The following is a 13,592-nucleotide window of genomic DNA, read 5'->3' as shown; positions in this document are numbered from 1 at the left end:
GGGAAAACTCGTTTGACTAATTTTGACGGAGGCTGACGTTCCGGTGACGGTGACGGAAGAAGCCGGATCGTCTGAATCGTACATAAGGAGCAAATGCAGCTGGACATTAAACGTGTGCATTTACTTCAATGCAATAAGACGAATAATGTTGTTTACATCCAGTTTTATAAAGAGTTTGCTGCAATTCAATTCGCAAAAGACAATAACAATGTGCACTATGTGGAACACGAGAACATTAGGTACAACATTCCAGTATAAATGGATGATAGTGCTATAGAAGTGCGTGTGCATGATCTTCACTCGAGCGTCACCGATTATTATATTCGCAAAACTATGTCCCAATACGGAGAGATTCTCTCTATCGAAAAAGAAAAGTGGAAGAATTTCTAAGTATTCTAAATGGCGTACGTGTATTACGCATACACTTGAAGAAGCCTATACCTTTTTATGTGATTTTCGGTCAAGATACAAAAATTCCGTGCAAATCACTTGTTACCTATGACAATCAGATGGCCACATGTCAGTATTGTCAAAAAGCTGTTCACTACGGTAAGCCATGTGATAAACTGGACAAGGAGACAACTACACCAAAGGACAACAGTGCTTCCGTCATACCAACCCAAAGCAATCCCAGTACACCTGTGACAGTCACTAACAACAGTGAAGCATCCACTTCAACAAAACCATCCAACGTATCCCCTATAGAACAAAGTGCATTAACTGCAGTGAACAACTTACCATCCAACCAACCAGCAACAGCAAACAATGTACAACAAGGCTCATCTCCAGCAACTAGCAATGAAACCAACAACAATACCATCGATGTGGCAATGGATGACGAGACGAACCACGAACGAAGGGCCCCTCAATCCTCGCAGGAGGGAAATGGAAGCTCCTCTCCCCCCAGAAAAAGGGTGACAACGAGATCCAACTCAAAAATAAATTTATTTATAAAATCGGCTCAATCGGCCACGTAAAGCTTGTACGCAAATAGGCCTGAATAAAAAATATCTACTAAATTAAAAAAAAAATGAGTGCGATTTAAGCATACATTGGGTTATGCAGAATCTCTACATACCCCATATTTAGAGGATGGTGTTTACAGAACCTTATTCTGGTACATAGCCGGAATGGGACCTTAACTAAATAATATTTAAAGGAAATTAAAAATTGATTAATATATTTGGCCATAACAGATGCTGCGATGATAAAAAACTAATGCATAATGCCAATTTAAATAAACGTATTTATAAAAATATATCTATCAGCTGCCAACCACTCAAGGCGCAAATATCCTTTTAGTCCTTAACTTGAAAAATAAACCTTGCTGTTATACTCTTTTCATTTGCGCCAACCGGGCCAAATTCAAGAACCAACAGTATAATATTTCATTCCACAACGTGTGTGGATTGGAAATAATTCAAATAATTCTATACCTAAATTTGTGAATAAAAGCAATCAATGATAGAATGTTTCAATCCCTTAGTAATGTTCGTCTTACAAATACATTATTATTCTACTTATTGTACTGAGTATATTTGGAACGGTCTAGATGAAGGCATCATCGTAATCATCTATATCGTCAGTGCCGGCATCGATCTCTGCTTCTAGCCCAGGTGGTCTACTGGACAGGTATGTATCTTCTCCGGGTTTAATTACCTTGATACCTTTGTCACCCATTCGAAGGCAATTGAATTGGCTAGAATAAAACAAAAATACTCAACTTTAGTAAAGCTCAGCTTTTTATTTGCATCATTACAAACCGCGAGAAAAGTTCAAATCCTTCAAAATTGCCGTTCATTGCAAGGCAAACATGCATATTGCGCCCAAAAAAGTAGAGATCATAGAATCTTGCACATACTTCGATGAAATCGAGTCTAGGAGGAGCAATGCAAACAGGAGGTGGATTTCTTCCGGTAATTTTATTTCTGTACAGCACGCGATTGTTCACAAGCATTTTAAAATCAAAAGCAAAATCTTCTGGTATATAAGTCAAATTAATACAGCCACGCATGCTAAAAATACCTGCAATGGAAAAGTTTCATTTAAAAGTGTGGTTTCAAATTGATCATAACCTATATCTAAATTATATCATTAGGCATTCCACACAAAATCAGCCACCAATTTTTATTATATTAGGTGTACAACTTTGCTTCCGCCGTTTTCCGATAGGTGGCTGTACCAGCTGAGGCTGGTCAATACATAAATGATAATGCCTTTACAGTGAGTGTGTACAGTGCCTAACAAATTGTCATCACCGTTTCAGTGACAATTGTTTTTTTTCGGTTAAGAATTTAAAAATATTCGTTACGTATTTTTGCCTTTCTAATATAGGCAGGCTAAACAATCACTGTGAAACCCGATTTTTGAACCGAGGCCAAATGTCATATGCCATTCAACTCAGCTCGACTGAACAAATGTTTGTGTGTATGTGTGTGCGTATATGAGTGCGTATGTGAGTGCGTGTGTGTGTGTGACAAATATTGTCACTCACTTTTCTCGGAGATGGCTTTTCCGATTTTCACAAACTTAGATCCAAATGAAAGGACTTACAGTCCCATACAAAGCTCCTGAATTTCGTTCGAATTCGACTTCGGATTCCGGAGTTACAGGGTGATATGTACCAAAATGTGAAAATAATGTAACTCACTTTTCTCGGAGATGCCAGAACCGATTTTTACAAACTCAGATTAAAAGGCGGGTAGGTAAAGTCAGAGACGAAACTGGATGTCGCGAGTACAAAAAAAAACTGGCACACTTCATTCGCACTTCCGAATATCAGTTATTTGATCGATTGTGTGAATTGTGCAAGCTTTCTCCTTTTTCACTACTAGAGTTCGAAATTATGTACCTACATTGAAGTATAGATTAGTTACATTGAACAACTACTACTCTAAGACTTGATATTCTAAACTTGAAATAATTCCTTTTTAGATTGCTTATCAGAGACATAACTGGATGTCGTGAATACTAATAAAACTGACACGATTTCTTTACACTTTCGAATTCGAATTGATAGTTGATCGATTCTGTGAATTGCGAAACTTTCTCCCTTTTCACTACTAAAATTTTCAACGATTTTTGACGTCTATTATCTAATTTCGGATTTGCATATTTTATTGAAAGAAGCTATCAAGATGCAGTACAGGATTCATTTCTGCCTTTTAGAAGGACCAAATTGTGGAATTCTCTACGATATTTAGCACAGTTCGGAACATTTTTCTTGAACGATTTTCGCACAGAGAAAAGTGCACGAAGCAAATCAAATTATTTTGCAAATTCACTAAGCTGATGATTTCTACCTCCGATTTGCAAAAAAGTAATCTTAATAGTTCTTTAGATAACATTTAGAGCCATTAGAACGTCTGATTTTATATAATGTTGTCCACTTTTCGTTTCTTGTTTTCTTTCTCTCCAATGCAAACCATCAGCAGCTGATGCAATCGTTCTTGCTTGAATTGAAACTAGCTTTGCGTACAAACCTACACATCCGCTAGCATTGCCAAATGATGCGAAACTGGTTTAATGCGTCTTCTCGCCTTGACGACCGGAAAGCAAATGAGAACTACGACCTTAGCGTTTGAGGTTTTTAACCACGCAGAAGGTGCGCTCTCCGATGCCGCTGTTTGAATACGTCTTCTCGCTCCGACGCGTCGACGTCCATCCAACGCACAAGAAGAAATGATCGATTTTCGACCAGTGGGTGGGGTTCACTATTACATGTGATTCCAGCACCGGAACTCGAGAACCAGTATAATCAAATTCGATTCGTGCTGTCACCAACCAACATGACGTAGAAACGTAATTTTTATTGAAATTTTGAAGATTTTATACGATTTTGCCATCGTACTCTAAATGACGGTTCAAATTTTTGTTGATTCCAAAAATATGCAGTATTTTTCTCCCGGACAAATTTTTAATAGTCAATTTTTCAAGAGTTTGCGTAACCTATATGAGATAGGCAAAACACGTCACTGAAAATGAAATTTTTATACCTATCTGTCTGTAATTCTGGAACCGGAAAACGTATCCGGATGAAATTTGGTAGGATTATGTGGATTTGTAAGACCTATGATAATTATATGAATGAAAAGAGTACCCAGCACTTGCTGGGGCATCAAAAGACCCGAATGACCTCAATTCACAACCAGAAAATCCAACAAACGCTGGATTATTGAAACTTTTTGATATCGTGGACTGGATATTAACAGCCTTCAATATTACTGATCCGCTAAAAAGCTTCTTAACTACTCTACTGCCAACAGTAAGGACAGTTGACTGAACAATTGCCCCTCCTTGCAGCGATCGTATCTTATGATGGATAATTTACCACTGAGAATCGAAGATACGATCGTTGCGCTTGAGTGGAATTCCAGAAGTATCATTCCAAAACTTGATTCTTTCAAACACTTAATACATACTCATAATTGCGATGTATTCTCCTTGAGTGAAACTTGGTTTACTTCTAACATCATCCTCGACTTCCATACTTTTAACATAATCTGCTTGGACCGAGATGACTCTTATGGAGGGGTACTGTTAGGGATCAAAAAGTGCTATTCATTTTATCGTATTAATCTCCCCTCGACACCGGGAATTGAAGTTGTTGCTTGCCAAATAATATTAATGGCAAAGATCTATGTATAGCAGATATCTTAGAATTTCTTCCTTCACCGCGGCTGGTTTTAGGGGACTTTAACTCGCATGGTACAGGATGGGGCTGCTTATATGATGATAACCGTTCTTCGTTAATTCAAGATCTGTTTGACAACTTCAATTTGACAATTCAAAACACGGGAGAAATGACACGGAACCCTAGACCGCCAGCACAACCAAGTGCACTGGATTTATCCCTTTGCTCGACTTTGCTACAGCTAAAATGCAAGTGGAAGGAAATCTGTTATCCTCATGGTAGCGATCACTTGCCGATCATGGTTTCTATAACTAACCGTGTAAGATCATCGGAAACAATCAATGTTTCATACGATTTCACACGAAACATTGATTGGAAAAGTTACGCGAGTTCGATATCTGAGAGACTAGAAACATCACAGGAACTTCCTTCGGAGGAAGAGTATACATTTTTGGTTTGTTTGATTCTTGACACTGCAATCTAGCGCGCAAACTAGTATGCGTTCTCTCAACCTATAGTGGGACAAAGAGTGCTCAGAGCTGAAAACGAAAAAAACTTCAGCCTTCATCTCGTTTAGAAGGAGTTATTGGAAATACGAGGCGTTAGAATTTCAAATGAAAAGTCTGTATAAAGCTAAGAAACACGATTACTGGCGAAGGTTTGTTGGCGGATTAACGAGAGAAACACCAATGAGCACTCTTTGGAATACGGCCCGTCGCATGCGCAATCGAAATCACGCGAACGAAAGCGAAGAATATTCCAACCGCTGGATATTTGATTTCGCTAAGAAAGTATGTCCAGATTCTGTTCCGGAACAGAAGATATCCCGCGTCGCGACATTGAATACAAACGAAATACCGTTTTCGATAGTAAAGTTCTCACTTGCGCTCTTGTCGTGTAACAATAGAGCCCCGGGGTTAGACAGAATTAAATTCAACTTGTTGAATAGTCTGCCTGAATCTGCCAAAAGAGGCTTGTTCAATTTGTAACCCGCGTGTTACAATGGTTCATTAAAAACTTCATAGTTTTAACAACAACTGTTACTACAATGTTATTGTCGTAAATACGACTTACTTTACTATGGGGTGCCTTTTCAAAATTTACCTTCTGAGAGTGTGATAAGTTTTTGATCGTGAATATCTCGTGTCGTATCTAATGAACCAACATAATTTCTGCGACATGCCATCGGAAATATGATCCCAATTTTATGATAAAATTTTCAGTTGTGTGACATAATCTCAAATAGTTCAAAATTAAACTTTTCCTAAATGTTTGGTATAAACGAGTGTCAAAGAGGATAATTAATAAGGCGCGTTTGCCTTTCTCGTATTTTGAAAGCTCGTAGCTCAGTGTTCCGTGGAAGGATTTATATAATCTAACTACCAATAGAATCGAAAATTTTCAACTTGAACGTGTATTGCAACAACATTGAAGTTTTTCAATAATACACCATTGAAAAACCTGTTTGATTTAACCTATGACAGCACCAGCCAATCAAAACGCGAGAGGTCTGCATCCATACAAGAGCATCCATATAAATATTTTTTCTACCATTTGCTGAGCAACTGTTCCCGAAACAAGACACACGAGAGCAACATCGAGGACCTGTCGTCTCACTGAATTTTAGCAAGTAGTATTAGTAGCCAGTAGCACCGAAAACCGGTAGAAAGGCAGCCAAAAAGTCCAGCAAGGCCCATTCAAAGCATTTTTAAGTGCTAAAGATCATCCTAAAGAACTAGTTGAATTTTGTCGCTTTCCTGCCATTTTCTGAGCAACTGTTGCCGAAACAAGACATACACGAGAAGTTTAAATAATTTGCACCGTCACTAACACATTCAATTACGAACGGCAATGCGAAAGTGGAAGTGATGATGTTGAACACATCTTTATACTAATATACAAATATGCCGTGCGAAACAGAGGTGCACGTATACAGATCAATATGTATTTTTGTCATAAATTCTTTCGTATTCGGCCGAAAACAAAAATTAACAAAATGTTAAAACAAGGTTTCCACGTGATTTGCGCAGGCGTATCACAACTGGCTAAACTTAAAGCAATCCTAAATATTTCTTTATCACAGTGATGTGGTCGTCCTGAAAAGGACGGGGTTTTCAACTCCTCGTCGTCGGACAGCTGCAGATGGCGAGGGATGATTTTCGTTTTCTTGTTGTCACGGGCAGCGTTACCGGCGTTCCAACACATAGGCAGCACCGGCACCCTCGGCGATGGATTCTGCCCCCAACTGGGAACTGCAGACCAGCACGGTTTGAGCGGGACTTTGCTTGCCCTTAGCTGTTCCTGAAGGGGGGTGATGTGATGTGAGATAGCGTCATTTAAGTTAAAGCAGCTACTCTGAACGTACGAGACACCGTCAGCTGAATGGCACCGAAAACTAGAAAAAAGGCGGATTTGTACCGTCACTAACACATTCAATTACGAACGGTAATGCGAAAGCGAATGTGATGATGTTGAACACATCTTTATACTAGTATAGGGTCTTGTGAAAATATGCCATGCGAAACAGGGTTGCCATATATACAGATAAATCTGTATTTTTTTATATATATTTATATATATATATATAAATATATATATATATATATATATATATATATATATATATATATATATATATATATATATATATATATATATATATATATTTATATATATATATATATATATATATATATATATATATATATATATATATATATATATATATATATATATATATATATATATATATATATATATATATAACACATGGATCAATAAGTCCCGAGACTAAAGCAGAGCTGGCGCTCGTAGTAAACCAGTAACCACGTCTTTCTAGAGTACTAACCTTTGCTTGAAACGGGTCAAAATTTTAAGTCGATCCGACCAGAAACAGCTGAGTTATAGAGGTTGGAGTAAAGTCGTTTTGTAGTTTGTTTAAAAATGGAAAAAACCGAGTTTCGTGTTTTGATAAAACATTGTTTTTTAATGGGTAAAAACACCGTGCAAGCGAAACAATGGATTGAAAAATGTTATCCGGACTCTTGTCCATCCAAAGCAACGATTTGTCGGTGGTTCGCCGAGTTTAAACGTGGTCGTACCGACACAAATGACGCGGAACGCTCGGGCAGACCTGTGGAAGCCGTTACACCGGAAAATGTGAGTGAAGTGACAAAAATTATAATGAAAGATCGTAAAGTGAAGCTCCGTGAGATTGCTGAGATGACACAGATATCATATGGAAGTGTATTTACTATCCTTCATGAAAAATTGAGCATAAAAAAGGTTTTTTCCAAGTGGGTGCCGCGATCCTCTTTCATCAAGACAATGCACGCTGCCACAAGTCGATGAAAACAATGGCGAAATTGAACGAATTGGGCTTTGATCTGCTTCCCCACCCCCCATACTCGCCAGATTTAGCCCCCAGTGACTACTGGCTCTTTGCTGATCTTAAAAAATGCTCCAGGGAAAAAGATTTGGCTCAAATAAGGAGGTCATCGCTGAAACTGAAGCTTATTTTGAAGCGAAAGATAAATTTTTTATGAACATGGTAATGAAAAATTGGAAAAACGTTGGAACCATTGTATCACCCTAAAAGGTGATTATGTTGATGAATAAAAAAAAATTTGCAAAAAAATGTTGTTTCCATTGTTAGTCTCGGGACTTATTGATCCAGGTGTTATATATATATATATATATATATATATATATATATATATATATATATATATATATATATATATATATATATATATATATATATATATATATATATATATATAAAGGGTGATTTTTTAAGAGCTTGAGAACTTTTTTAAACAATAAAACGCATAAAATTTGCAAAATCTCATCGGTTCTTTATTTTAAACGTTAGATTGGTACATGACATTTACTTTTTGAAGATAATTTCATTTAAATGTTGACCGCGGCTGCGTCTTAGGTGGTCCATTCGGAAAGTCCGCTTTTTTATCGACAAATTTTGTTCAAGGCTCATTTCTGGTTGAATGGCTACGTAAATAAGCAAAATTGCCGCATTTGGAGTGAAGAGCGATCAGAAGCCGTTCAAGAACTGCCCATGCATCCCGAAAAATGCACTGTTTGGTGTGGTTTGTACGCTGGTGGAATCATAGGACCGTATTTTTTCAAAGATGCTGTTGGACGCAACGTTACAGTGAATGGCGATCGCTATCGTTCGATGCTAACAAACTTTTTGTTGCCAAAAATGGAAGAACTGAACTTGGTTGACATGTGGTTTCAACAAGATGGCGCTACATGCCACACAGCTCGCGATTCTATGGCCATTTTGAGGGAAAACTTCGGAGAACAATTCATCTCAAGAAATGGACCGGTAAGTTGGCCACCAAGATCATGCGATTTGACGCCTTTAGACTATTTTTTGTGGGGCTACGTCAAGTCTAAAGTCTACAGAAATAAGCCAGTAACTATTCCAGCTTTGGAAGACAACATTCCCGAAGAAATTCGGGCTATTCCGGCCGAAATGCTCGAAAAAGTTGCCCAAAATTGGACTTTCCGAATGGACCACCTAAGACGCAGCCGCGGTCAACATTTAAATGAAATTATCTTCAAAAAGTAAATGTCATGTACCAATCTAACGTTTAAAATAAAGAACCGATGAGATTTTGCAAATTTTATGCGTTTTATTGTTTAAAAAAGTTCTCAAGCTCTTAAAAAATCACCCTATATATATATATATATATATATATATATATATATATATATATATATATATATATATATATATATATATATATATATATATATATATATATATATATATATATATATATATATATAAATTTTTCTGTATTATTATTATTATTATTATTATTATTATTATTATTATTATTATTATTATTATTATTATCATTATTAGTATTAAAATTACTCTTGCATACCGAAGATCGTACAATTCAGACCAGGCCATTGCAATTGTCTCGTACTGAAATTTCGAGAAGAATCTGATATCTTCGAGCTTCATAGCTTCAACAAAAATAAACTACAGCAAATTAAAAAGAAATTGTTTCTAGTTTGGAATATATAGTTGTAAAATAGTAGCTATTTAATGTAACTAATCTGTACTTTAATGTAGGTGCAATGCTTCAAACTCTATTTGTGAAAAAGGAGAAAGCTTGCACAATTCATACAATCAATCAACTAACTGATATTCGAAAAAGTGATGGGAGCGTGTCAGGTTTTTCGTATTCACGACATCCAGTTATGTCTCTGACATTACCCACCCTCCTTTTTTTTGTATCAGAATATTGTTTTCACCATTTCTTATTTGATATAAAAAGAAGTTGACGGTAAACGATTATCTAACTATCGGACAGAGCTGATCATATCGCTTGATCAGGTGCATTTCCAATGGAATTAAAATATATCAATATCGTAAATAATCGGTTAACGCCCTGAGAGCAATTATTAGCACAGAAGAAATCTTAACAAAACGAATTTTCACGGGGCAATTTTGTCGATGTAGGTGATGCATGCGACCAATTAATTAAAATGTTATACCATCTAAGATCAAAAACGGCACTTAAACATATTCATACTAGCACATGGATTCTTAAACTATGGCTGCTCGGCCATCCATGGAAGTTGACCATCAATGTCAACTTCCCTCTCTGAGCAGCCTAGATAGCCGTGTAGTGTCGGTAGCGGTTTCCCAACTGGCTACGAATAACGCTACGGTCCACCTGTACCGGTGGTATAAGTCCACCAAACAGGTAAGTCGTGTGGCATCCGGCGGAATTATTTTTACCAAGAATTGATCCACTGGTTTCTTGTTCCATGTCGTAAAAGGCCACAAAAATAGGAACTCCTAAGTCAAGGTGCATTACATTTTAAAAATCCTTACATGGTTCGCTATAGGCGATTATAAGCCAATATATTTGGTTTCTTGTGGTTGTTGTACGGTTGGTGCTGGAGGTGAAATGTTCGTTACTCTAATTGATAATGGTTAGAGTGGCACAAATCAATCTTCAGTATAAACGTACAGCAACTATGAATCTATCCAGACTTCTGCAAGAAGGTAAAGCTTCCATAGCTTTGGTTCAAGAACCATATTTCCAAAAGGGAAACTTCTACGTTGGAAAATTGTTAAACCCAGTCTTTGTTGCTTTCAACAAGAACGGTATGACTAATCCACGTGAAATGTCTCGAGCATGCATACTTGCAAATAGTGCTCTCGATGTTTCTCTCATATCGGAGCTCACAACTCGGGATATTTGTGCTGTCACAGTTGGTATGACTATTGATGACATAGACAGAAAATGTGTCTATTGTGCGGCATATTTGCCGCATAACCAACCTTCGTCAAGCGATGACTTCAAAAAGGTTGTATCATACTGCTGCAAAAGTGATTTGCCGCTTGTAATCGGCAGTGACATAAATGCTCACCGTATCATTTGTGGCAGCACAGATATAAATTCGAGAGGCTCTGATATGATGGAATTTGTGAGCAGTACAAACCTGCACATAGTCAATGCAGGAAACCGTCCAACTTTTGCGAGATCTGGAAGAGAGGAGGTTTTGGACGTAACTCTCTGCTCTGATAGAATTGCGCATGAGTTGGTGAATTTGCTCGTCTCCGATGAGCTCGAACCTTCGTTGTCTGATCATAAGTACATATTCTTTGATCATTCAAACGTTAAATTTGATATTATCACATATCGTAATCCCAAATCTACAAACTGGGACCTCTATGAAGAGTGCTTGGCGACTAGATTTTACGGGTACCAACCAACAATTGAAACCCCAATTGATTTGGAAAATGTTGTCCACGAGACAAATTCACTCATAGTTGCAGCAAATGAAGAGGCTTGTCCACTTCGGATTGTGCGAGCTACTAGAGGAACTCCTTGGTGGAATACTGAACTTGCTAGACTAAGAAAACTATGCAGAAGAGCTTCGAACCACCGACGCATAAATGGGTCGGAGGCATTCGTGTCGGCTCGAAGGGCTTACAAAAATGCTCTTCGATCGTCTGAGCGAAGTGGTTGGAAAAGCCTCTGCACAAATGTCTCTAGACTCAACGAGGCTAGCAGATTGAATAAGTTACTTTCGAAGTCTAAGGACTTTAATGTCAGTTTCTTAAGAACTTCAGATGGTGAACACTTGTCTGATGAAGGTGATATACTTCACTATCTCTTTAACACTCACTTTCCAGGATGTATGGATCCATCACCGACAGCTCTTCCCGAGACTTTTTCAGGTAGTTACGATTCTTGGGCCCTTGCTCGAAGCGTTGTGACGATTGAATCGGTCACATGGGCAGTTGAGAGTTTTGTTCCGTACAAGTCTTCGGGAAAGGATGGAGTTTTCCCAGTGTTACTGCAGAAAGGGTATGAACATTTCAAACATGTTTTGAAGAAAATACTTACTTTTAATCTTGCGACTGAATATATTCCAAGAGCCTGGCAGGAAATAATTGTCAAATTTATTCCCAAAGGCGGTCGCGACACTTATGAGGAAGCGAAGAGTTTCAGGCCTATCAGTCTTAGCTCATTTCTTTTTAAAACAGTGGAACGCATAGTCGATCACTATATCAGGAATGTTAGTTTGGGCGTGCATCCGCTACATGGAATGCAACATGCTTACCAGCGTGGAAAGACCACTACAACCCGGTTACATGATGTTGTGTACAACATTGAAAAAGCTTTCTCACTAAAACAATCTTGCTTGGGAGTTTTCCTAGATATTGAAGGTGCCTTTGATAACGTGTCTTTCAATTCAATTCTGGAAGCAGCCCGTGGTCATGGCAAACCTTCAAGTATCACAAATTGGATACATGCAATGCTTAGCAATCGACTTCTTTGTTCATCGCTTCGGCAAGCAGAGGTTAAAAAGCTGAGTGTCTGTGGGTGTCCTCAAGGTGGTGTACTATCCCCACTTTTATGGAACCTAGTCGCTGATGGTTTGTTAAGGAAACTTAATAAACTTGGATTTCCGACTTATGGTTTTGCCGACGATTATCATATATTGATGACCAGTATAAGCATTAACACTCTCCTTGATTTAATGCAGCAAGCCCTGCGATCTGTTGAACAATGGTGTTGTCAGGTTGGATTATCTGTAAATCCGGGCAAAACATCAATGGTGCTTTTCACTCATCGTAGGATAATCACAGGAGCTCGTCCGTTACAGTTCTTCGGTTCAGAAGTTACTGTGGTCGATCAAGTTAAATACGTCGGGGTTATTCTTGACTCAAAACTGAATTGGTCTGCTCACATTGATTTCAGGATAAAAAGAGGAGAAGTCGCGACAGTTCAGTCAAAGTTAAATCATCTCCAAAGGATGGTCTTAATGACGATGACAGGAGCATTCACGACAACTCCTACTGCTGCTCTAGAGGCGCTACTGTGCATTAAACCACTTCATGTGTTTCTAAAACAAGAAGCATTATCTTGTGCATACCGTCTTAAGGTTACAGGGCTTTGGAACAGTAACCCATTAGATTATGCTACCAGCCACACTCGCTTGTGGTCTCAAATGGTTACGTATGATGAGTATTTACTCACTCCCAGTGACCTAACTCTCACATGCAGTTTTCCTTTCAAAACATTCAATGCGAGCTATCCTCTTCGTGAGGAATGGTTGTCTGGTTGTCTGGAACGACAACTTGATGAACACATAGTTTGCTATACGGACGGTTCTCTGTTGAATGGTCGTGCTGGTGCTGGTGTCTACTGTCGTGAAATGAGACTGGAACAGTCTCATTCATTTGGTAGATACTGTACTGTGTTCCAAGCAGAAATCTACGCGATTCTGTGTGGAGTACAATCGGCACTTCAGCAGAGGATCTGTGGTAAGCGAATTTATTTTTGTTCCGACAGTCAGGCAGCCTTAAAATCACTCAGTTCGAATGATTCACGATCGAATCTAGTGATCGCATGTCGAACTCAAATTGAAGACCTCAGCATTTCAAATGCTGTTTGCT

At 38.1% G+C, this 13,592-nt stretch overlaps 1 protein-coding gene across 1 annotated transcript in view; it reads right to left on the bottom strand.

Annotated features, from left to right (window-relative positions):
- Window positions 1-644: 644 nt before the first annotated feature.
- LOC131432721 (uncharacterized) overlaps window positions 645-13,592 on the bottom strand; it is a 175,977-nt gene continuing 163,029 nt past the window's right edge. Inside the window, exons 3-4 of the mRNA XM_058599191.1 lie at window positions 1,764-2,025; window positions 645-1,699 (exon numbers count right to left, since the gene is read on the bottom strand). Coding sequence (XP_058455174.1) covers window positions 1,549-1,699; window positions 1,764-2,025 — 413 coding nt within the window. The 3' untranslated portion in view covers window positions 645-1,548. The remainder of the gene's footprint in view (window positions 1,700-1,763; window positions 2,026-13,592) is intronic.

This window comes from Malaya genurostris, chromosome 2 (assembly GCF_030247185.1).
Source record: "Malaya genurostris strain Urasoe2022 chromosome 2, Malgen_1.1, whole genome shotgun sequence".
Lineage (NCBI taxonomy): Eukaryota > Metazoa > Arthropoda > Insecta > Diptera > Culicidae > Malaya > Malaya genurostris.
The sequence above is the reverse complement of the archived record's forward strand: the minus strand, read 5'-3'. Positions and strand labels throughout refer to the sequence as shown.